We start from the raw sequence: 25,534 nt of genomic DNA, 5'->3' as shown, positions 1-25,534 counted from the left end.
AAGAGAAGATAACCCTAGTAATTGATATTCATTCTCATTTTCAAAAAGATTTTCTTTTCCATAATAAACATTTTGTTAAAAAAAATTTATCAAAAAGGACAAACTTGGGAACAGCTTTTTGTGAGTCGCAAGTTTGTTGACAGATGTAGATGCAAAAAAATTTTTTAGAATTCCTTCGAAGTCACAAAACTATCTCTATTTGTTATCAAAGTTTTGAAAGCCAAATTAACTATAATTTTACCTTAAAAATGGAATCTAATTTGGCTGAACAAGTTCAACATATTTAGTCAATGAGGATAACGAGGACAAATTTTACAAGGAAAAACAGACAAAAATTTGATCAAGAACATACGATCATTTTTTTGTCTGGTCCTCATCAAATTACGACAATCATTGTCAAAGAGGTATTGCTTTGAGCCTCTTTTCTCGCAAACTTGCTAACAAAAGATTAGTTGCCAAATCAGGCCTGTAATAAAAAAACTGCACACTATTTTTGAAAACAACTGTGCTTGTTTTTTCAGTTTGTCCTCTCATTTAAGATGCCCATGCCCGTACCTACAGACACGATCAGGCCGGATTTAGAAAAAAAGGTCAGAAAAGGTCCCAGGTCTGATTTAGAGTCTGATCAGGTCAAAAACAACGCTGCTAGGAGAACACTCCGGAGTCGATCAGAGTCGAAAAAACTCAAGACTGGGGGTCTCTGCCTAGAGAAATCCCAAGTCTTGAGTCTCTCTTCCAAGAGAAGGTCCAAGTCTTGGGTCAATCTGTGAAGAGTAGAACCTAGACTTGGGGACCTATTGGCAGACAAGACGCAAGACTTGGGATTTAGCATTGCAGAGAGGATCCAAGACTTGATTTTTTGTTAGAATGGTGAATTTTTCTAAGTTCATGGGTACTTTAACATAAGTTTGAGTACCTTAATGTACAAATAAAGAAACAATTGCACCAATTAGGATTATGAATGTTATCAAAAATCTGTTCGTGACTCATGGTAAGGAATGGTCACCTTTTCAAGGCCTAAGAGGTCCTTAAAAATACAAATTCAGTACTCACTGTTGAAGCAAAATGAAGAGCTATAGCTAAAAAAATTGTAACAATACCAAGCCTTACAAATATACTTAAAACAATATCACAAAGCAAACACAAAAAGATACTAACAAGCACACTCACTCGCACACACAATGAGTAGCATTTCCTGAATTCCTAGAAGAAAAAACTTATTTTAAGGCAAATTTTTAAAATAAGGAAAAAATTGTTTGAAAACCTTAACCTTGCTCAGAAAAAGACTTGGGTTCTGCTCTGCCCCGAAAAATCCAAGTTTTGTCCTCTCTCTGCCTAGAGAGGTCCCAAGTCTTGGCTCCGCAACCCAAGTCTTGACATCTCTCTGCCAAGACTTGGCCTCAGGAAAATCTCTGAATCAGGCCTGATAGGCTCTGGGTGGTTACTGGAACTGTAGGTGGAATTCAATTTAGAACCAATTGGGTGTAATTCAGAATTGGTGTTTGAGGTGACATTGGTGATAGTGTGCATGGCTTACTATGGGAAACACAGTAAAACATACAGTATGAGGTGGCCCTGGTATATGTCATTCGTGGCACTTGGACTTCTCGTCATCTTACAGATACTCATCTGTTGCCTGGTGAGCTAGTCCAATTATAGAAGCAGATTAAGAAGCTGAGATCCTAGGCCTATTAGACCTTTGTTCAGACTCTTTTCTTCCACGCTTCAATCTGCTGATCAGGTCATGCCGGACCTAAGCCGTCTCTGATCAGATAATGCCCAGGTATTTGCCTATAATAAGACCCTGTTCGACCAAAATCAACTCTGATCAGAATTTCGAGCAACAAATTTTACACGCTCATGTAAAATTATAAAATTAATAACCATTTTTGTGGTTTTACGATTCTTATGAAACGTCACATTAGGTGTAAAAGTAAACTATTGCAGAGCCAGAGAGGTACATAAAATATCAAACTGTCCCTTTCACAGACCAGGTAATATGGTTCCCCCCCCCCATAGCAAACATTTTTGGGTGGCTCATCTGTCTGATCCTGGGACACTCAGTATTTGCATAATGTTCGAATGTGACGATATTTAAGTGTAAGAAGCAAGGCAAAGGAGGAAAGTGCTGCCAGCAAGAGTCGGGAGATAATGATGAACCCAAACGAGGAAACTGCTTCAGGTAAGTACTAGACAAAACTTCAGATCTACTCTCACCCCCATGTGTATATAAATTTTGCAACCCCACCCAATCGCGATTTATCACAAAACTTTACAATAATCTGCCAAAATCACAACAGTTGCCAATATCACAAAATAATACAATATCACAAAACTTGCCGATGGCAGTCATAAAAAGCACACGCGAAACAGATTAGATCTCACATCTTATCCTCTAGAGTTTAGTTCAAGCTTCATGAAAAATTAGCATTTGGGAAAGAACCAAACCTTTAAGAAAGCTACTTAATTTGTTGTGTTGATTTTGTATTTTTCTAGACCAAGGCAAACTAGTTGGTCATCATGCTTCCCAGTACCCGAATATATGGAACAATTTGTGTTGGTTTTTGTTTCTTAAACCAGCTGGCCTTCAATGGTTTTTTACTTCGTGAAGAATTTTCTTACGGCCATATGACGTCACCTTCACTTCAAATCTGCCTTTTGTTTAACAGTTCATGCAATTTTGGCTGAATTGCGTGCGTCTTTTTTCACTCTTAGTGAAGCGAGTTTTCATTCTTTGGCGTGACTTACTTCGATCTCAAAAACAACTTTCCTCACTACCAGATTTACTTTACTTTAAATAATGGAGATACAGTCAACTCAGTGTGTTCAGTCTTATTGAAGTTTATTTCAGCGTTGCAAACAGAAGCAGAAACAAGTTGTAAACGTTTATTGGGAAAATTTAACTTCCAGCGAATAGGAAAAAATTATTTATTTTGATCTGTCTTTAACTCTCGCTCAGAAACCGAAAATCTAAAAATTTATAGCAGCTTTTTTCTGAACATCGGTCAGCTATGCTTGGAATAACTGAGCTCTTAGCATCTATTTTCCAATAAAGAAAAAATCGCCATTTCTTTTTTCATGCTGCTCAGGTTTATACCTTGACGTTTCTAGTAGAGTTAAGTCATTTGAAGTTGCTATTGCAAAAACAGTTGGCAAGAGTATTTAGGATATCGTCTTCAGAATTTTGACTAGGCCAACAGTGAGGGGACTCTGTCGTCCAGAAGGTCTTTCAAATAAAATAAACCAAAGCTTTTTTAAGTGAGAGGAATGCGCTACATTATTGCCCTTCTGGTACCCCTCTTATACTCTTGTACACCGTTGCAAATTAGTTTATTTCAATATAAATTAATTCTAAAAAATCCGAGGTTTCAGTTCTGACTCTATCGACAAAAGAGGTAAGAAAATTACTTCGTCTTCAATGGAGGAAACAATCTCAAAGGCAACTTATTGTAGAAATCAAATCAATAACAAAACTATTTCCGTGGTTTACTTCTCAAACGAATTTAACCAAATAATAATTTCTCGCAGCATTCCGATTGATCTTGCATTTACTAATTTCGAAAATGTAGTCTCACTAAAGTTGCGGTACTCAACTACTCAAGTTGACTTGCTCAAGTCTCAATTCAGCGCTATCTGCTATCTTTTATTCCCAATCACAACAACTCTCCCATGCCACTCAGTTTAAAGTGCGTCGCTTCAATTTATTCTCAATCAACAGTCTCTTATCTTAACCTTAACATTTAAGTAAACATTGCATCCTACTTTATTCATCTAATATGGTCCGTACGAGGGGTTTTTTTTATTAGGCAAACAAAAAAGAGTCAAATTAACCTTTATCACTCGGATGGTGAAAACCATTGCTCAACTTCCACCTTATACTAAAACTCTTATGGACATTTGGACTCTTATATGAGCAGACCCACTGCTTCTTAGCACTTTGCACTTGACCTCTCAATCCCTTTTTGGTTACTAAGCAATGTAAGGTTGCATAGAACGGCCCTTAAATGATCTTTTTCGCTATCAAAACCAACTACCTCTAATCAATGTGTCTGTTCGCTAACTAAACGTAGTGCAAAAAATAAGAAAATTGTTACTCCCAATTTGAAGCCAATTCTTGCAATTCCCTTCAGTTGGAATTGCCGAACAACAATTTTTCTTAACGCCCCAAATTTCGAAATCTAGGGCTTAACGAGACATCACACGTTCAATGGAGGGTGGAAATGGTAAAAAAACAACAGTTGTCGTGGAATGTCCATCCTAAGATGGAATTACCCACACAATTTTGACCTAAATCCTATTAGATCTCAAGCAGTGCGTGAGTACATCACGTTTTTTGCTAATTGGGTCAAAAAGTTAACGAGTCATGTCTCCCAATCAATCTAGGTGTCAAGACTAATCGGAAAAATTTGTGTAGATACAATATTGTCCAAAGTAATCGAATGCCTACAAATAATGTGATAGCGTTATCCGTTGCGAGTTGTTCGCAATTTCAATTCTTATAATGAATCGCCAGGGCCAAAACAAAAAATCCGAGTTCTTAAAAAAATTTGACGGAGGCGGTGTTTCTTTATTCACTAATTTTCACTAATTGTCGCAGGTTATCAATATAACACCTTTCCATTTGGATTGCTGAAAAAACAATTTCCGGTTTTCAACAATTGGGTCACAATGAAACACCCAATTTCGATTGCCTCCGGAAGAGCAAAAAGTCATGAACCGCGGGCCCTTGAAAAGTTACACTAACCGTCCAAATTTCATAATGTCACCCCAAATACATTACGAGTAATTCAAGTCTTTGTCCCGAAGCATCGGTTGTGGTAGTTCACTGGTGGTTGATAAAAGTACGTATATAAAGTAAAGTAGACAGGTCAAACAGCTTAGCTGTCAAGATCCGGCTCTTCAAACATTCGTAAACCTTTACGTGAGAAACTTCTTCTGATGATTGAATGGTTGTCCACCAATTCCGCTATAGGTGCCGTTCCTCAAGCAATCTTTTAAAGCGTGTTTGATTTAATGGTTTTACACGGCAACACCTCCCTCCGACTCAACGATAACCTTTCGGGCAACAGTTTTCAATCAAAGGAACTATCGATGCATCTCTTTTCTGAGTTTTTTATCAAGCTCTATCAAGACTGAGTGAGTTCTCCTTCCTGCACCCTTGACGTTCTGTTGGCACGCCATGGCTCTATGAAGTGATCACTTTCTGCAGATAGTTGCTTTTTCCGGATAGTTTTTTTAGATGCCTATCTGTTTCCTCTGTCAATACACTAGCAATGGCCTGGTTTTCTTTTAAATGCGTTTGCACTCAATCCTTCGAATCGTTTCTCGTCTGCGCATATCTGCTTTGTTTGATTGCTTCCTATTTCCCTGCCAATTCTCTCCGCGGTGTACCAACTATCAATCAGTTTCTTCTGAACCTCGAGTTGTCAACATCATTGATCTCCTAGCTTCGAAAAGATCGAAACTGCTAGCCTTGACACTGTTGCATAATTTTTGGCCGTTGCAGTAATACTGGCGCATGCTTTTTCTTGAGTTTTAAATTTTGCGCCAATGCTGTTTTCACATTGTTGAAACCAAGGTCCTCAGTGTCAGGTATATCTGTGTTCGAAATATCTGCATATCTAAAGCTTTCATCCGACTGTTCAGATCCAATCCTGATGCGACGTCAACTTCTTCAAAACAATTGCGGCGCTACATTCTCTAAGAGTACAGTGGCCGACAATGGATCTGCTGCAGTGTATTAAGGGCAGAAATGTTTAGATAATATCAATTTGGAGAATTGATTGATGGGAAAACTATTGACCGGAGCATATAACTATTTATAACTTTTTCCAACGAATTCTGCCTTTTTTTTCGATTCCTTTGTAAAAATAACTTCCATCTGTTTATTAATAATTTTCTTGAGACTCACAGGCATATCACTCCAGAGTGCCCATGTATTATCCATTATTGTTACCCAATACTTTGACATCTACCAGAGTGAATAGATCCACTGACAGTTTCCATCGTGGCTCCTAAACCCAACTAGTAGATTGATTTGTCCGACAACCGTAATATCAAACTCAAACCAGGTCATACCCTTTCCCTGTAGTTAATCGACAAACAATTTTTTTCTCCTCTTCCGTCCACCCAGGGAACATGCCATAGCTCAAATAATCTTCACAGCAGTCTTCCCTAACCTCTTTTTCCGGTGCAAGCAAACAGTTCACCAATTGATATCCAACCATAATTGGACAATTTGTAACCAACTAGCTCTAATCATTGTTTATCAGAAACCCGAGCTTCTGTTCGCTAAGTAAACGCAGAGCAAAATTGTTACTCTCTTTTTTGAAAACAATTCATGCTATTCCATTTCGTTAAAATAGCCAGATAACCATTTTTCTCAACAAAACAGAATTTGAAATCTAGGGCTTAACAAGGCATCACACGTTCTATGGAGGGTGGAAATGATAAAAAACAACAGATGCCGTGGAATTTCTATCCTAAGATGCACCTACTCACACATTTTGACCTAACTTCCAGTAGATCTCGAGCAGTGCGCGAGTACATCACATTTTTCGCGGTCGTCCCGCTTGGGTCAAAAGTTAACGAGTCACAACTACCAATCTAGGTGTCAAATCTCATCGGATAAAATTGTTTAGATACAATAAGGTCCAAACTACTCGAATGCCAACAAATATTGTACTAGCGTTATCCGTTGCGAGTCGTTTTGCATTTTCAATTTCTATAACAAATCGTGAAGGCGAAAACAAAAAATCCGAGTTTTTTAAAAAAAATTTGACTGAGGCGGTATTTCTTTATATACTAACTGTCACTAACTGTCGCATGTTATCAATATAATACCATTCCAAAGTCATTCGGACCGATGAAAAACCAAATTCCGCTTTTAAATAATTGGATCACCATGAAACACTTGTTTTCGGTTGCCTCTGCAAGTGCAAAAAAAAACATTTTCCTCGGGACCTTGAAAAGTTACACTAACCGTCCAAAATTTATAATGCCACCACCAATAATTTACGAGGAGTTCAAATTTTTGTCCCGAAGCACTGGTGGAGGTAGTTCCCTGGTGGATGATGGAGCCTTCAAACTGACGACCACTTTATGGGTTATTCATTCTCAAATTTTGAGCTCATAGTGAAAACAACTGGGAATTGTTCCATTCTAAATTTGGGTGCTAGCTTCTGCTGGTCGGAAACCAGCTGTTTCCGTTCTACTATTAAATATAACTTCAAACATTCCGCATGAAGCTATTTTTAGATACATTAAATGCGACCTCCACTTTAACTACGCCATGGACAGTTTTTTCGCTTAAGCATTCAATTCCAACAAAAATTTCCCCAAAAAGCACATATCACCCTACTCCTGATGCTAATAGTTCTGATATGGGCTGTCGGGCAGGTTTCTTTGTAAATTCTCAAATTTGAAATCATTAGGGGATGTCTATACGTTATTTCGCTTTGAAATCCCACAAAAATGGAAAATCTGGTCAGGTTGGCACTTTATGCGTGGTGGTTTTTCTCTCTGAAAAAAAACTTAATTTCTTCACTTCAAATGCAAAATCTAATTCTCTTCATAATAATTGTTCCGACCCTCTTGAGGGGGGAGGAACTATATACTCAAATGGGTTTTTTTTTGTTCCGTGAATTTTCGCCGCTCGATATATTCATCGTAGAGAGTTGAGACTGGTATCATTAGAAAGCTCGTCCAGCGTAGAGTATGGAATTAAAAAGATTTTTTTAATTTTCGTTTTCTACAGGGAGTTATCGAGGTTTAATCTTCTGAGAAAAGAAGAGTGAATTCACGTTGTTTTTATTCACATTTTCCTGAATTTTTGCCTAAATTTTTGTCAATTTTGCTAAAAATTGTTATAATTTTTAAGAATAGTTTCGTTGATTTTGTTTTTGAAGACGAAAAAGCATTGTTAATTGTTTTGATTTAATTTTTTTGGTCAAAAAATCTGGATAAACATTTCAAAATTTAGCCTTTTTCATCGAAAACAGCACGAAATAAGCTACTTTAGTCTACTTCGATTAAATTTGCCGACAGTACACCCCCAAACAACACTCATACAATCTTTGCAGACCCAGAGGGGGGCTATTTCTACTTCAGAGTCCGCTGAGAGTGCACTGTAGTTAAAACTTTGCAGTTTTTTGCTAACTTTACTCGTTGATTATCAAAAATGCAGAATTTATTTTGAGTTTTCAACTGACAAATTATCTATATCTACAACATTCGAAAAATCAATTGTTCCTAACGGACAATAAGTATTAGCAGGGCTAGTTTTGGGCCATTCTTGGACTGTTACAATCCAAAAAAATCGGGTTGTAATCAGTCGGTCTTTTTTTTTTTTAAAAAAAGACTTTTTTTAAATAATAAAGAACAGAACATATCAAATCAAAGCTCAGGAGTGATAGGTCCAACCAATTCGCTTGCTAAGCAGTTCCAAGCTAATGCATTTAGTTTTTTAATTGAAAGTTTATGGTCGTTTCTTTTTTTAAAAATAATTGACTTTTCAAAAAATAATGGCTTAATTAAATTTTCCTCTATTTTTTCTTAATTTGTTCAACTTCCAGCTTATTGTCAGCAAAGAAAGACTGCTTCTTCTTTCTACCATTTAACATTTATTCTCGGTTGCAGATTTAAGCCTGAAGTTATTGTTTTCTGGCCTTGATACTACAAGATTTCAGATTTTTCTTTGTTTTGATATTTGCCAGTTTTTCACGTTTTCTAATTTTGTCACATTATCACATTATTGACAGTTCTCATGTCACCTTTTTAGCATTCAGAATAAGGCACAATTGAACATATTAAAATCTTGAAAGATAAACATCATCGTTCTAACGGCCTCGACGCCTCTTTCTTGAAGAAATCAATTGAATTTTTTCAATTTTGTCTCTAACTGTCATTTATACTTTGTCGTTTCGGTCGTATGAAATTTCCTGTATAGTGATAGCTTTCATTGGCTTTTTATGAAAGAATAGAGGAACCGATATTCTGATATTAGTAGATAGCTGATGGCTTTCATGACTTTGAAAACAATCGTTTTCTAAAATTAAAAAAAAAAACTTTTTAACTTCGCAATTTTGTTCTTTTTATGTTTCTTTTTGTTACGTAATCTCGTTAGTTAATTACAGGTCAAATATGACATGATGGGTGTCAAGGGAATAAAAGGGATTGGTGTCCCAAAATCTTTTTTTTTAAAGAATTTGTTATGACCTTACTGGCTTCGACACCGGTTTTGACGTTCTTTTTGTAGATGCAAGAAATATTCTGGATAATTACAGGTCTCGAGGGCTTCCTTTTCATGAATAAACGACCCTATTTAAATACCTGTTTTGTAATTAATGCCTTTCATGACATTGAATGTAATTTTGTTTCGAAAAAAAATAAAAGTAGTACATACTTTAGCGCTTTTTTGTCTACTTGTTACCTAGTCTTACTAATGTATGGCCACGTACTACATTATAAATGTTTGAAGAAGGCGCAATCAAATATATTTTGAATGCCAAAATTTGGCTTGACGGTTTTGACAGCGTTTTCTGGCAAGTTTTAGTTGAAATTTTGTTTGTTCTTTGTTGTTCTTTTTAGCCGCTTTAAAAAATGAATAAGGACAGATCCCAATGCCCTTCTATAGAAACAGTGGTAATCGTAAATTTGTGGTAATATTAATTGATTCCTAATGGTATTCATTACTTTGAAGTTAACTGTTTCAAAAAAATAAGTTTATTTTTTTACTTTACTGTTTTTGTTCTTTTTTGTATAATTGTTACCAAACCTTTTTATGGACTGGTCGCATATGTTTTCTGGTGATTTATAAGTTATTTTTGTTTAGTTTTAGGTTTATCTCACGGTATGTTGACTTTGTTATAAAATTTAGTTTTTAAGAGGGACATAAATTTTTTGATGTAATTAATGTTTGTTGTTGTTGTTGTTTGATTTTGCTGTTCTTCTTGACTCGCTTTCTTAATATTGACATATTACAGCAATCTAATGCATCAAGTTTTACTCCACTGAGTTATTTGCTTTGGAGGCTATCTTATCGTTCATACATTTTTTGAAAAAGACTTGGGCTTTTTTGGGATTTGCAAAAAACAATTTTTGGGTTTTTCTATCTGTTCCTCATTTGGTAGACAATTATGCCAAAATTGTGGATGGGCGGGGTCGGAACTTTATGTGCCATCGCACATTACCGAGCCGCCTTGTATATTCAATTCACAATTAAGTGGATCTGTAGTCGATGTCTATAGTCAACCTAGTCTGATCTCACATTTGGACATTCCACTAATGCACATACATCATTGCTAAGCAAATTAAATGTCATGACAACTCAAAACTCCTTGTTTCAATAATTGTTTTTTATACGCTTACACTCTCTTTATTTGCCTATAGCGGCCGAACAATTTTCTGTTAAAAGATTGTAGCAAAATGTACGTAAATATTGGTAAAGTAGACAAGTCAATTAGCTTAGTTGTCACGGTCCAGCTCTTCAAACTTTCATAAAACTGTAAAAGAAACACTTCTTCTAATGATTGAATGGATGTCCACCAATTGTCCCACAATAGGTGCCATTCCTCCAGCAACCTTTTAAAGTAATTTTTATTTTTTGGTTTCACACGGCAACACCTTCCTCCGACACAAGGATAACCTTTCCGGTAACAGTTCTCAATCACAGAAACTCTCGATGCATCTCTCTTCTGAGTTTTTTTATCAAGCTCTATTAAAAAACTCAGTGAGTTTCCTTAACTGTACACTTGACGTTCAGTTGGCACGCCATGGCCGGTGTTTTTTCCAAAAGGGTTTTTTTAGATGCCCATCTGTTGCTTCTGTCGATACACCCGCACTAGCCTGGTTTTCTTTTAAAAGCTTTTGCACTCAATCCTTCGATTATTTTCTCGTCTGCGCATATCTGCTATGTTTGATTGCTTCCTTTTTCCGTGTCAATTCTCTCTTTGATGTACCAACTATCAATCAATTTCTTCTGAACCTCGAGTCGTCAACGTCATCGATCTCCCAGCTTCGAAAAGATCGAAACTGTTTGCTCTCGCACTGTTGTCATAATTTTTGACCGTTACAGTAGTACTGGCGGATGCTTTTTCTTCAATTTTAAACTTTGCGCCGATGCTAATTTCACATTGTTGAACTCAGGGTCTTCAGAGTCAGATATATCTGTGTCCGAAATATCTGCATATCTAAAGCCTTGATCCGACTGTTCAGATCCAATCCGGGTGCGACGTCAACTTCTTCAAAACCATTGCGGCGCTACATTCTCTAAGGGTACAGTGGTTGACAATGGATCTGCTGCAATGTATTGAGGGCAGAAAAGTTTATATAGTATCAATATGGAGAATTGATTGATGGGAAAACTATTGACCAAAGCATATAAATTTTTATAACTGTCTCAAACGAATTCTGCCCTATTTTCAATTCCTTTGTAAAAAAAATTTTCAAATAATATCTGTTTAATAGATGTTTTTAGATTCTAGATTTTTCTTGAGACTCACAGGCATATCACTCCAGAGTGCTATTGTATTATCCATTATTGTTACCCAATACTTTGACATCTACGAGAGTGAATAGATCCACTGACAATTTCCGTCGTGGCTCCTAAACCCAACTAGTAGATTGATTTGTCCGACAACCGTAGTATCAAACTCAAACAAATGTCTTTCAAAAGTTCATGCCCTTTCTCTGTGTTGAATCGGTAATAACCTCTTGCTAATTCACTAACCGCATTCAAAGACTGCCCACTTATTTTTAGAGTTGAACATTTTCTTTTCTCCTCTTCCGATCATCCAAGCAACATGCCACATCTCAAATAATCATCACAGCAGTGTTCCCGAACCTCTTATTTTGGTGAATGAAAACAGTTCACACAATTGATATCCAACCATAAGTGAACAATTTGTAACCAAAAATCCCAACGGAAATTAATTTTTGGCGTGCTATCAGCTGATTAACTGATAAACGATATCGTACGCTCTCCAATCAATCAGTAGTTAAAACAAAGCCAAAATTAGCAATGAAACAAAAACGACACAGGAGCGCCACTGTCATCTTCTGAAAATCGACCAAGCCAAAAGTGAGTAGAGTCTTATTCGCCAATTTTGTTAGTTTGTTACTCTGCTAGTTCCCCGTCTTCTAATCTTGTTGTTCACTCGTGCAATTCACTCGTGGAACTTACTGGAATCAAATTAAGATAGTATTTGAAAAACTGATAAGACAACATCCGTGGTCTTTTTCCCAAGTGATTTAACCAAAATGCTCACAGAATCTCAACAAATCTTACTTTTACTAACTTCCAAAATCGGCCTGACTAAACAAAGGGTTCTCCAACGCTCCTTCTAGGGTCCAAATTCTCAAACTAAATCGATCCAGTATCAATTCAAAGCTTCCCAATGTCTCGCTTTTTTGATCACAACAACTCTCTGCAAACCCAGCCACCACCTTATTACGTGAGTCGCTTCAATTTATACTCAACCAACAGGCTCTTATCTTAAACAAACAAACGACTTTAGTCTCTTTGGAAAAATTTACATTACAAAGCAAACTTAAATTCGAAATCTATCACATTCTGTGGGGGTCTTTGTTTACTAAGCAGTCAAAATAGTGTTAAAAAATACTCTTTCTTTGCGATGCTGTCAACAGTGGTTCGTTTTCCACGACGTTTCGACTCAACGGCTACATTCTCTTCAGCTACAGTGGTCGACCTATCTTCTGATAAAACATTCCTGTAATTTTCCTATTACTACATACTTTCACAAAATTCCACCTAAACAAGTGAGCCAAACTGGTTTATCTCCCAACGAATATAAACAAACTACGTCAAGAATCATCAAAATTTCCGATTAATCAAATAAAAACTTTGTTTTTTCACTTGATAAATAAACCCGCTCAATACATAAAAATTCGGCTTTTGGTAAAACTCATTTCCCTAGAACATATAAATTCCCGCGTTATCCAAAATGATTTATGAAAAAAATCATATTACCCGGTCTAGCAATCCACAAAAAATGCTTTATCTAAATCATCTCAATAAATACCGACTACGGCTACCTTCTCTAGGGTCATAGTGGTCCAACAGTTTTTTGTGAAAACAGTGTTGAAAAAAGTGGCACAGTAGATAGGTCAAAAAACTTAGCTGTCAAGGTCCCGCTGTTCATACATTTGTACTTCTTTACAAGAAAAACTTCTTCTGACGCATGAATGGTTGTCCAATAGTTCTACCAAAGTAGGTGCCATTCCTCCTGCAGTTGATCCAGCTGTATTTGATCAAGCTGTCGCCTCTCCCTCTGACTGAACAATAACCTCTCCAACAAACGTTAGCAATCACAGGAATTGTCGATACATTTCTCTTCTTGATACTTTCCTCAAGCTCAATTAAAAAACTGACAATGTTCTCCCTCCTGTACTCTTGGATTTTGGTTGGCACGCCATACATCAATATAGGGATCATTTTCAGATCAGAATTCAGGCCGGTAAAATTTTCTACAAGTTTCTTTAGATGCCAATCACATTCTTCGATCGATATGCCATCATAAAACTTATTTAGATTAAATGATTTTGCACCCAATCCTCCGACTCCGTTCCCATCTGTTCTGTTTGCTCTCCTCTTCTTTTAATGTCATTTCTGCGCTTCAGGTACACATTGTCAATCATTTTCTCCTGGACCTTAATTACTCGATCTCCAAGCTCTGAAAAAATCGATATTGCTGGCTTTGACACCGTCTTCAAAATTGTTGGCCGTTGCAGGAACTTGCGCGCTATTTCCCTAATTTTAAAACTTGAGCCAAAGTTGTCCTTGTTTTTACATTGTTGAAAACGTAATCCTTTTCGTAAGATAAGTGTGTGTCCAAGTTATCTGCAAACCCAAAGCCCTCATCCGACTGTTTATCGCTTAGCTTCTCAGATAATTGAGACAAAAACAAATACTTTTCCATTCGACCACACTCGTCTGCAAGGCAATACTCAACATACCGCCCAATGTTTAGATCCTCTAACAAAACACTTGCGTCAGAGACTTCATATTAACTCTAACTTCACCTTCACATATTCTAAACAACTCGGTTGATCACCATTTTATTTCGTAAATTCGTCTGCAGACACATGTTTAGTTCATCTCTGCAGCTCCGAATCCTCACTTCTCCACTTCCGTCAGAACTTGTCTCATTTTTCAATTTTAAAAATCGATCTTACCAAAAAGCTTCTTCCCTTTCTCAATTTGAAGGTGTATCATAGCAGATCCAATGTCCACTTCATCAAAAATTTTGCGGGGCTGGCAAATAGTTCGCGGGGCTACAATCCCTACGGCAGCAGTGGTGGACATTGGATCTGCTAAGGTATATCTAGGTAAGATTCGTTAAATTAGGGTTAATTTGGAGGACCGAGCGATGGGAAAACTACAGACCGAGTTATAAAACTGTATATATAACTGACAGGAGTATATAGCTCTATAAAAATGTTTCCCATGAAATCTGCCCTAATTTCTTCTTTTCCTCAAAATATCTTCAGAAGAAACTCTGTGTATCAAACAATTAATGAGACTCAGAAGCAAAATGTCTCCAATGCGCCCATATCTTGCCCAATATTGTTTACCAATGATTTGACCTCTTCCAGAGTTATTAGGTCCACTGACCTTTTCGTCGTGGCTCCTAAAAACAATTTAAAGCTTTTCTTATAGTAGATTGGATTGTCCAACAACCGTCTATCAATATAAAACAAAATTTCTCTCAAAATTCCCCGCCCACTTGTTTGTTGTTCATTGCCAATAACATTTGAATGTCAATAACCGTATTCAGGGACCACACAATTTTTGTTGGTGATCAATTCATTCTCTTCTCTTCCCTTCATCCGAGCGTCATGCCTTAGCTCAAATAAAGTTCACACTTCCCAATCATCGAAATCCGGTGAAAGAAAACAGGTCACCAATTGATACCCAATCATAATTGAACATTTTATAACCAAAACCTCAACCGAAAAATAATTTTTCAACGGACTCTCAGCTAATTGAATGATAAAGGATATCGTTCACTCTCCGACCTAGCAGCAACTAAACTAAAGCAAAAAGTGGCAAACAAAGGAACGAAGTTCATCCAGGAGCGCCACTGTTGTCTTCTGAGTCTCGACCAGAGCACAAGTGAGGAGACTTTGTCGCGCAAAAACGCTACTTTGTTGTTACTCTGATAGTTCCTCTCTTCCACTCTTATATCCTTGTACGATTGTGCAATTGAGTTTGTCTAGAAGAACTACCTTTTAACAAGTTCCGTAATATCAATTCTGACCCAATTGATAACAGAGGTACGAAATTTATTAGTACTTAAATCGAATGAACAATATCAGGTCAAAATATGTTAGTAATTGAAATTTGATGCAAAATCCGTGGTTTATTTCCGAAATGAACTTAGGCAAAATTCTAACAGTATTTTAGGCAATTTGGCCTTTACGACCTTCCAAAATTTAGTCTCACTAAACTGAGGGTTCAATTTAAAGCCCTGTCTCAATTTAAAGCCCCCTGCTATCTCTTGTTACTGATCACAAAAATTCCTTCCCAACGCACCCTCTTGTAATGGGTTCCGCTTCAACTAATACTCAACCATGACGCTCTTATCTTTCGCAAACAAAACAACCTCAGTCTCTTAAGAAATCTTTACAATTTATATTCGAAATCTGCCTTTTTCCATGTGATGTTTTTGTTACTAAGCTTTGCATGAAATCTCAAGCGCTGTTTGCTTAGTAAACAATACAATGTTGCTAGGAAAACTGCTTATAGATCCATTTCTGCTATCAAATGCAACTAGCGGTAATCAATCGCAGTCATAGATCTAAGCTTCCAAAAGTTTACATCTAGGATTTATCTATGTATCACACTTCCAATGCAGGGGTCAAACTGAATCAAACAACAAGTGTCGTGGAGTTTCCATCGAAACTAGTTATCGAAGCACCTACTCACTAGTTTTTATTTCTTAACTCCCAATCGCACACGATCAGTGCACGCGCACACTCTCTGCAGGCGTCCTGTGGAGGCCCAAAATACAAAAAGCATATCTCCAGTTATAGGGGTCAGGATTTCTTTGGGTAAAAGTTTTAAAAAACTGTAGGTTGCCAACTATTTGAAAGCCAAAAAGTTTTGTCCGAGATATATCCGCTGCGATTCATCTGCGTTTTGAACATTTAACGAGCCGCGAGTGACAAAAATAAAAAAAATCGAGTTCGTTAAAATAGACAGGGGTGGGTATTTTTAACTACTAATTGTTATTATTTTAATACAATTTCAAAATGGTTTGGCTGTTCAAAAAATAACTCTGGGTCGAAAGCCCTTGAAAAGTTACACTAACACTGCAAAAACTATATGGCTAATACCAATACTCTACGAGTAACTCAAATTTTACGTCGTGGCTGCCGTGCGGTTATTGGGGTCTACAATCTCACTTCAAATTTGGATCCTCTTTGCGAATTGGTTAACTCTTATATTTTGGAGTCAGTCTGAAAACTGCTTATTGGATTAGTCCATTCGCAATATGGAAGCTAACTTCTGTTATTTGGTAACAACCTATTTCCCGTCCACATTTAAACATACCTTCAAATGTTCCGCTTGATATCATTGTTACATACATTAAGTGCACTCTCCAAATTTAACTACTGTAAAGTTCACTTAGTCTGATCACACTAGTTGATATATATTGACAGCTCAACACGCTTTTGTTCAGTAAATTGTCTGTTTAAGATATATTACTCAACTCCCCACACTGGCGCTTTCGAAACAATAGCCTAATATTTTAGAAGGCTAAGCGCAAACGAGGATGAAATCTCTAAAAATAAATTGCTTCCTCTGTTCAAGTCTGCTATAAGCTCTGTACGTGTAAAGTTTTTCGTTCTACATAAGACAACATATATAAATATGGACATGAAGTCTACATACATCAGAGTGTGTAGAGGCTGTAGTCTCAAAATTCTCAAATGCGTAAATGGATGGTAATGTTTATATTGATATTATGAGAATCTTTTCTCACTAATATGATTCTAGAACAATTTTACAAAAACAGTAATTGTCTGGACTGTAGAGTACATTGTTGAGGAAAAGAAACGCAAGAAAAGCGTAAATTTTAGCATACAAGTCTAGTATATAAGGCAAAATGGGGTGTTGAGATACTTGTACGAATCCCGGACTTGCTCAGCTCGACTGTACTTGGTTGCCGGGTCAAGGTTTTTGGGTAATTTTTGTAAAAAATGCGGTGATTGCGGTGAAAATAAATATTTCACCGCATTTTACCACATTGCTTACATAAATTCACCACATTTTTGACAAAAATTCACCGCATCGATTTTTGTGGCAAATTAATGTAAGAAATGCGGTGAAAGCGGTTAATGCGGTGAAAAAAATAATTCACCACAATTCACCGCATTTCTTACGAAAATTCAACGCATAAGATTTTTAAAGTTAACTCAATCTGATTTAAATTCTTAAGAAATTTTATTGCTGTACGTGACAGTTGGCGAAGTGGACTAAGCTGTTGAAGGCATGCAGGTGGTCAGAGGTTCAAACGCGTGTGGGGACGATTCTTTTTTGTAAGAATACTGAGAACGCGATGAAAATAAATAATTCACCGCGATTCACCGCATTCACCGCAAAAAGATGTAAGAAAAACGCGGTGAAAATTGTTTTTTTTTCACAGCATTTAACCGCATTTCTTACAAAATTTCACCGCCAAACCTCGACCCGGGTTGCGCCTGCTTATTCCCTAATACATGCAGTTTCAAGTCAATGCCAGGCTTCCAAGTCGTTAATTAGCAACTAATAAGGTCCACAGAGGTAAAACACAAATAGTCCTTTTCATAGTTCCGAAAGAACGCAAATTAGACAGCACGTATTGCAACCCTGATAGTGTTCATTTTTATCACAATGCCTAGTTTACAAAATAAACCTGAAATTTTGAATTCAGATTTATAACAGAGTGGATGGTGTGTGAAAACCATTTGAAAATTTAAGTGGATATCCAAGTGGATATCTAAGTGGATCCAAGTGGATCTAAGTGGATATCCAAGCAAATACTTAAAATGAGAGGGTACAACATATTTTCGTCAAGTGGCTTGAGCGTCCTCTTTCTCAAAATACAATGTAAAGACTTAGTGTCGTGACTTTAACGAGATCCTCGACTTTAGCTGGACTCAAGAATGGTTAACATCGACATAGTGTGATAACCAAAAATTGGTCGGATGTCCCAGTTTATAATTCCCATAAAATAATTCGATCGAAAACGGCTGTGATCCGAGCCGAGCCTATTGGGTCGCAGTTCAAGCTGACTTCTATATCAAATCGTATCCTATAATGTTAACTACAGGTGGGTTTTCATTCTGTTCTTCCTGCCCGCCCTGGTATTCCAGTGTTTCATCCACGCTCCAGACGGTGCTCAAGACCACAAGGACGAATATGGAGACTACAATTCTCGTATTGGGTTGTGGAGACTCTGTTTTGACAAGAAGACAGAAGTGTCTTGGGGCATGAGATACGTGTACAGCTACAGCATGTGTATCAAAGTCGATGGATATCTTCCTAGTGATCTGTAAGATTTTCGTTTTTATTGTTTTTAAGATTTTTTATAAGCTGATCGCAGGGGGTTATTGACAATTATTAATTGCTCTCATATGAAATTTTTGTAGCAATTACATTAGTTCTAGCGGTATTTTTACGCGGTTTTTGTACTACTGATTTTTTGTCCGACCTTTTGTCGCCTGGCCAGCAAACTTCCTGTCAAAGTGATAAACAGGTAGACCCCTGAGGGAATTTAGTCCATGAGATGTTCTCTTACGGCCTCACTAGTCTCTCTAAATATGTGATTAAACGAAACTGTTGTGGTAGGGTGTACGCCCCTCCCACTACTCAAACCCACCTCCACGGAACACTATCCCGACTTATGCCCCAATTAGCAGTTCAAAATGTTGAATTGTTCCTAAAACTGTTGTCACACAATGAAAACTAAAAAAAACTTATTGAAATCGGATACCAAAGATACAGCATCGTTGACTATTGTAAACATGTGTGTCTTTTTCAATGCAAAATTTTCGCTTGACAATTTTGTCTTTTCGAGTGACTTCTACGCCCTTGACTTTTTGCGTTTTGCGTGATCTAAAATTCTCTCTCAGTCACAATTTCAAGCAGCTGAACTCAGTTGGCGGCAATTTAATACTAAAACTCAAATGAAAAGTGCGCCAAAACTGGTGTCATTTTTTTACTTTAAATCCTAATAGTGGTATATGTTAACCTGTAATGTGGTTATTTGAAGCCCATATTGAACTTTTTAGTCCCGTTTAGGCTCCCCCTCCCTCCCTCCCTCCTTCCTTCCCTCCCTCCCTCCCTCCCTCCCCCCTCCCCCCTACTGAAGCAGGCTGCAATTGATTAGAGCTCCTACTAGTCGTTCGAGGGCAATTCTTCCGACGTTTAGTCGGTTATGTCTGAAACCTAAAATCCTGTGATTCGGACAATTTGATCGTGTAAAACCTTAAACATTTCTTACAAAATTGCCCAATGAGACCTGTAAGGGGAAGCATATCTCCTTCTCAGATCTGGTTTGACAATAATCAGATCTCAAACGATAAAACTTTATCTCATTAGACCTCACAGACGATTAGACATCTGTCTTATCAGATCTTATACAGTAAAATTTCTTCATATCAGATGTAACGCAAAAAAATTGTTCTTAGAACACATACAAACTGAAAAATCTCTTATTAGATCTTTTATATGAAAAAAAAACAAAATTTTGTCGCCATGAACAGGCTCAAATTTGTTTCACTATACAGTGCAAATACCGCAACAAAAAACGGTCTTCGACAGCAAAATTTTTTGTAGGTTGAACTTAAACAAGCTTTCATAATATTTGTAATTTAATATTCCAGGATTTCTTCCGCTGACTTCACACACACAAATACACACACATGCATATATTTACACATATATATATATATATATATATATATATATATATATATATACAAACAAACACACACACGCGCGAGCGCGTATATATATATATATATATATATATATATATATATATATATATATATATATATATGTATATATATATATGTGTATACATAATCTATTCCATTTGTGCCCCTCCCCCCCCCCCGCCCTCCGCCTAGTGGGTGCATATTTTTTGGACCCCCAAACGAATATGCCATATTTTTACAAGATTAATTTTTTTAATGGCAGCTGCTTTGCAACTGAAGGAAGCATAACGTACATGCGGGCACAAACGGAACAAAATCCTATATTTCTTTTTTAGATGAGGTACAGACGATATTGAACATTTTTTCGAGTCTTTTCCGATATTCTACCGGCTAGGTTTTTATACATATTTTCCGTTTGATTGTTTTGAATTTTTGAATAATTTTTGCGTCCTTGTTTTTTTCATTTGGCGTGATCTAACTTTCTATCTCGTTCACTGGTGACAACAGATGAACTGAAATGCTGGTAGTTCTTTACTTAAAGTCAAAATCAAACGAAAAGTTTGCCAAAAATTGTCTGATTTATTAATAGCTGCCGTCATTCTCTCAACAGCTATTATTCAGGCGCTTTTTAATTCGCTTTACCATTTGATCAGGTTTTTCGTTTTTTTTTTTAGGTCACGATTTTCACATTTGATTTCTGACTTACTTCACTCACTGTTTCAACTGAATGAATTTTAAATTCTTTCACGCATTGAATTACACAATGTAGTGAATACGGTCAAGGTCGAAAAGCAAAATCAAAAGAAACGGGATAAACCGATAAAGCCCGGTCATTAGGTTATCAAATTTCATTACAGTGTTTGCTAAATGCTTCAGAAAAAAAATTTGGTCAATTTGTCTCTTTTTGTTTCTTTTTTTGTATCAACCCCGATGTGTTTTAACTTTAAATTATATTAGTGGTTAAAATGGTATATAATAACATGTAATGAGGTCACATGAAGTCCTCCCTATAGTCTATAGTTAATCCCCCCGACTGAAGCAGGCTGAAATATTGAGCCCAACTGGTCGTTCAGAGCAATTCTTTGTAGTTAGTAGGTTGTGTTCTTAAAAGTTTTGTCATCAGGTCTGACAAGATAGACATTCAGCTTACGAGAATCTTTATTGGGTAAGATCTGAGCAGCGGAATTTTTTGTGTAAGGTTTGGTAAAGTAGTTGGTTGGAATGCCATGACACGCAATTTCTGGCATTTTCTCCGTATGCCAATCCCCCCAACACAAACACACGTTCATTCCCCCTTATCCAGTTGAGAAGATAGGCTTCCAAAGCTTAAAAGCTAGCGACTGCTAAATTCAACCCATCGCCAGTCATTTGAGAGCATTTCAAGCGATGCTGATTCATTTTTTTTAAAATTCAGAAAATCGATTGTTGAAAGATTTATGGTTCAGCGCATTCAAACTTCGGCACAAAATTAGGTTTGTGTTCATGATTTACAGGAAGAGAAAGCAGTATAAGCAGTATAATGCTACTACTTCAGTTACAGCATACTTACTCGCTCTATTTTCATTTCTTGTCAAATATTTTGAAGGGGGATGGAGGTTTCTTTAAACAATTTTATTCAACCACACCAGCTTTGATTTTTAATAGCCGCAAAGCGATAGCGGCTATTATTTGGGACATCTTGTTTTTTTACGACACAAAGGATTTATATTATTGGTGTGATATCTTTTTATAAAGATCTATTCAGGCTTTTTTCGGCTTTTTCACGTCATTGAGCAGTCAAGTTAGTGTGGTGATATTAGTAACGCTGAAATACTAAGTGAAGCAAAAATTAGACTAGGTTTAAGGCATTACTTTTTTCAAACTACCTTTTAAGTGTAGTCAGAAAATGGTGTTTGAACAAATTTTCGGTTTTTGAGAGGGATTTTTTTTCAGGTGCGTCACGCACAAATTTAACTTCAAGTACTTATTGAAGTTAAATTTGTCTTATCACTTAGCCACCTAAATCAATTAATGACAGGAGGCTTAATCGGCTGGTAATGATACAAAAAACAAATTAGTGGCATGAGTTCTTAGAAGACGTTTTTCGGTTTTGACCAAATTCATCTTCTAACCTTTAAAAATAGATCCGATTTTTTAGTCTTGCTTGTTTTTTGTTATCGCGGTAAAATTGCTTAATCACAATGATATCAAACTAATTGTTCTCATTGGACATCTATCACGGCTTATTTTTTGTAAGGTCAAAGCTAAATCAGTTCCTTTGGATTGTAATTAAAGACTTGTCCTGTTATGTTTTTTAATTGGTTGTCGCCATCGATGATTTTTGCGACCATTGACTTTTTGAATTTCAGTAACTTCTACTGCTTTGCTGTTAAAATTTGTGTGCGTGACGTCATTTGTTCTGATTTGATGTCAATTGCGCGACTTATCACACAAAAAATGACTTCTGAACTTACTTAATGAACTTCAAATTTTATTTACATTTACTAGTTAAAGCTCAATACTGTGCATCTGAGTAGTGCCAAACGTTTATGCCCTAACTCTTGAGTATTAGAGTCTTAAGTTTTTGATTTCGAATATTAATTTTGAAGAAGGTCTATAAGGGTTTTTCCCTTATAGAGCGTATGTGTCTCATAAAAATTACACTCCAAATCTAACCAAAAAATCTAGTGGTCTATTAAAGGACTGGCGGTCAATCTGTCTATCTCATTTTTTTAGTTGTTTCTTCAATTCCATGGAAGGCCACAAGCGTTTATCGCGGCTATTTTCCGGCAGTCTGCCGGCTATGTTTAATTATGAGAATCTGACAGCTGAGAAAATTTTGATTGGTTTTGTTTTAGAGTAGACTACGTGCTTCTAATTGTCGCTACGATCACAATCTTCATTGCTCATGGCTGTACTTGTTCTGGATTCTTCCTTGCAATATTACCCGCTTACTCCGAGGGTTACAAGAGCAGGTTGAAATTCTCTACTGTCTCATAATTATAAGGTCAAAAATATTGCTAACTCTCGCCGCTAGTCGAATTGGCCGACAGGGGGTTTAGCTAGCAGCCAGAAATGAAAATTCAAGGCCATGGCACAACTCGACCGCCCTCCAATTGTAATGATTGGACCGGTTAGTGATAAATTTGGACCAATCAAGTTTGTTAACCAATCAGAACTAAGCTGTAGGCTAAAATTTCTAATTTTGCTCGTTGGCTAAACGCCCTGTCTGTCAATATTTGAAGGATAAATATTTTTTTTTGCGAATTGTTAAGTTCGACACGGTTTGTTTCATCAGACTTAGTTGAATGTTGCGTTTATTGTTCAGATTTGGATGTGTTTCAGGAAGTATATGTTCATAGTGCGTCTGATTAACATGATCATAGCAGCAATAGCCATAACGATAGCCTGTATCTGCAGCACCTGTGCCGTGCCAGATGGCTGGTCCTTGGGATATGCGTTCGCACTGCCCTGGATATCATTCGTCATCATTTGGATTCTGTGTCTAATCTGTCTCGTTCAGGTACAGGAGAACCCCCTCCTCCATACTCCCTTTCTGTTGTAAAAAAAACATTCATTAGACTATGTGAACAACCTGTTGAGCGGATTTGCTCTGATAGTCTAATAATGAGCCTAAAGCAAAAAAAAGATATGAAAACCAACCCTTTGCAATTTTGTGACCATTTTCCATTTATTTTAACTGTTTTTAACTTCCTATGGTTCCGCAAGATAGGTAATTGTATCCATCCTGATAATGTTATGTTGTTTAACGATTCAAATTGATTAACTGACGCTATATCTAAGATCGAGTACGGTGGCTTCACACAAACTTTAAACCTTAGAAGAATAGCAATGACGAATTTATTATTCCACCTTGCCCACGTGTTATCGTTCTACATATTAGAGTTCCAAAAATTCCAAACAACTGGCAAACGGTTTGAAACGGGAGAGGGGGGGCTTCATAAACGGCACAGGGACAATCTATTCAAAGCAGAATATAGCCCTACAATCGTGTACGACAATAAGTTCCGATGAACATTGCCATATGCGGTGACAACCAAACATGGGATTAACTAATCCGATTAACTGATTAATTCTGATAAAACATGATTGTAATACTGACTTTTGATTTTTCATTGGTGGATATTGAACAAAAATGTCATGGCGAATAAATTGCGTCTTTTGATTCTGGGTATTATGACGCACTGTGTATTTTTGCATCTGGCGACTTGTCATGTGAACCCCATATATACATATGTCTAGGTAGCCTGTAAGAAGAATTTGCTCGGTGAGGCCCCGGAGGCCGATGCAGAGGAGGAACAGAAGAAAGGAGAGAAGAAGAAACTGAATGAGCAAAAACCGAAGAAAGAAGAGTCAAACTCATCCTCAAAGAAGGTACCACGGCGTGACACGTTTGTATTTCCTCTTCCCTCTTTACTGTTTTAGATCTTACAACTTTTAATCACTCCTTGATATTCGCATGATCGTATTTCAACAACACCATTACTAGAAAACAATATGACGTAATATTCTACCTAAAATCAACAAAAGCATCTTTTTGTGGTATATCGACATTTGAAGCAAAACATAGCAAGCTGGCTGATCGATACCAACGCACATATGGGAACATGAAAAAGTTTGTTTATGTTTACTATACTGTTTAAGTTTAAAATAGTATATCTCAAAAAGATCTTAATTTTCAAATGAGTTTTCAAGATTTCAAATAAATTGAATTTTTAAATTTGAGTTTCAGCGTTTCATAATAGAAAGAGATGTCTCAATGAGCTTGATCGATTGACGAAGCAAAATCCATTGTACTTTCTTTAGTGGGATTTTTTAATTGCGTGTTTTCAAAATTAAGAAGAAGCCGCTTCGCTATGTTTTTTTGCTGTTTTTGTGTCGTCCTGTTGATTTGAATCTTGCGTTTCGTTTCGACAAATAAATTATGACAACTTTCGGACATATTTCTAGTTCTCGTTTGTAGCGCCTATATGCGTTGAACTTTTAAAGATTTGAGCATTTTTGCTTCAGTTTTAGTTTTGTTTAATGATCTCGAATTTATTTAAAATTATTCAGTTCAAATCGGCTCACTATTACGAATGGAATGACTTTTACGTGCAGCAAAATTACTCAGGACCAAGCTTAATTTTCAAATAGTTTTTTGACTTGGTGTTTAACTCTGTGACCATAGTATTTTTCCTTTTAATTATTTTAGTTTTGCAATTATGGTTTTGTTACAACAAGATTTTTGCTTCAAGAGGAAACAAGTAGTAAGATTTTTAAGATGCTGTGGAGCCAAGACCAATAAATTACTTTTTGTTATTTTTAATAATAATAGCAGCTTTTGTCTTAAAAATGTAAGTTTTTTTCACATTGGTTTTCCTGAATTTTCAATAATTTTCTACGGTCATTCGCCATGTGCGTATCTAATGTGTTAGTAAAGTTAGCTCAGGAATGCATGATGAGTTCCTGGATTCGAATTTCGGGCCTGGTTATCGGCAGAAACATTAACTTAGTCAGAAAAGTAGGTTTTTCGGTTTCTGTCATTTTTTTTCACGATTCCTAAACAGAAAATTTGTCTCAATAATATTTTGAGTTAACGTTTCAA

The 25,534-nt window shown here is 36.6% G+C and overlaps 2 protein-coding genes across 4 annotated transcripts in view; one reads left to right on the top strand and one right to left on the bottom strand.

Moving 5' to 3' along the window:
• The window catches only part of LOC142350017 (protein O-mannosyl-transferase TMTC3-like), a 197,285-nt gene that overhangs the window by 135,802 nt on the left and 35,949 nt on the right, over window positions 1-25,534 (bottom strand). The window lies entirely within an intron of this gene.
• Window positions 1-25,534, top strand: part of LOC142349986 (uncharacterized) — a 69,120-nt gene that overhangs the window by 36,738 nt on the left and 6,848 nt on the right. For all 3 annotated transcript variants that reach the window (XM_075401863.1, XM_075401861.1, XM_075401862.1), the window contains exons 5-10: window positions 1,508-1,639; window positions 2,100-2,182; window positions 18,336-18,557; window positions 22,785-22,901; window positions 23,272-23,449; window positions 24,190-24,321. In XM_075401863.1, the coding sequence (XP_075257978.1) occupies window positions 1,508-1,639; window positions 2,100-2,182; window positions 18,336-18,557; window positions 22,785-22,901; window positions 23,272-23,449; window positions 24,190-24,321 (864 nt within the window). The remainder of the gene's footprint in view (window positions 1-1,507; window positions 1,640-2,099; window positions 2,183-18,335; window positions 18,558-22,784; window positions 22,902-23,271; window positions 23,450-24,189; window positions 24,322-25,534) is intronic.

Source organism: Convolutriloba macropyga, chromosome 11, assembly GCF_964194025.1.
Source record: "Convolutriloba macropyga chromosome 11, txConMacr16.3, whole genome shotgun sequence".
Classification (NCBI taxonomy): domain Eukaryota; kingdom Metazoa; phylum Xenacoelomorpha; order Acoela; family Convolutidae; genus Convolutriloba; species Convolutriloba macropyga.
Note: the sequence above shows the minus strand (reverse complement) of the source record. Positions and strands in the feature narration are given on the sequence as shown.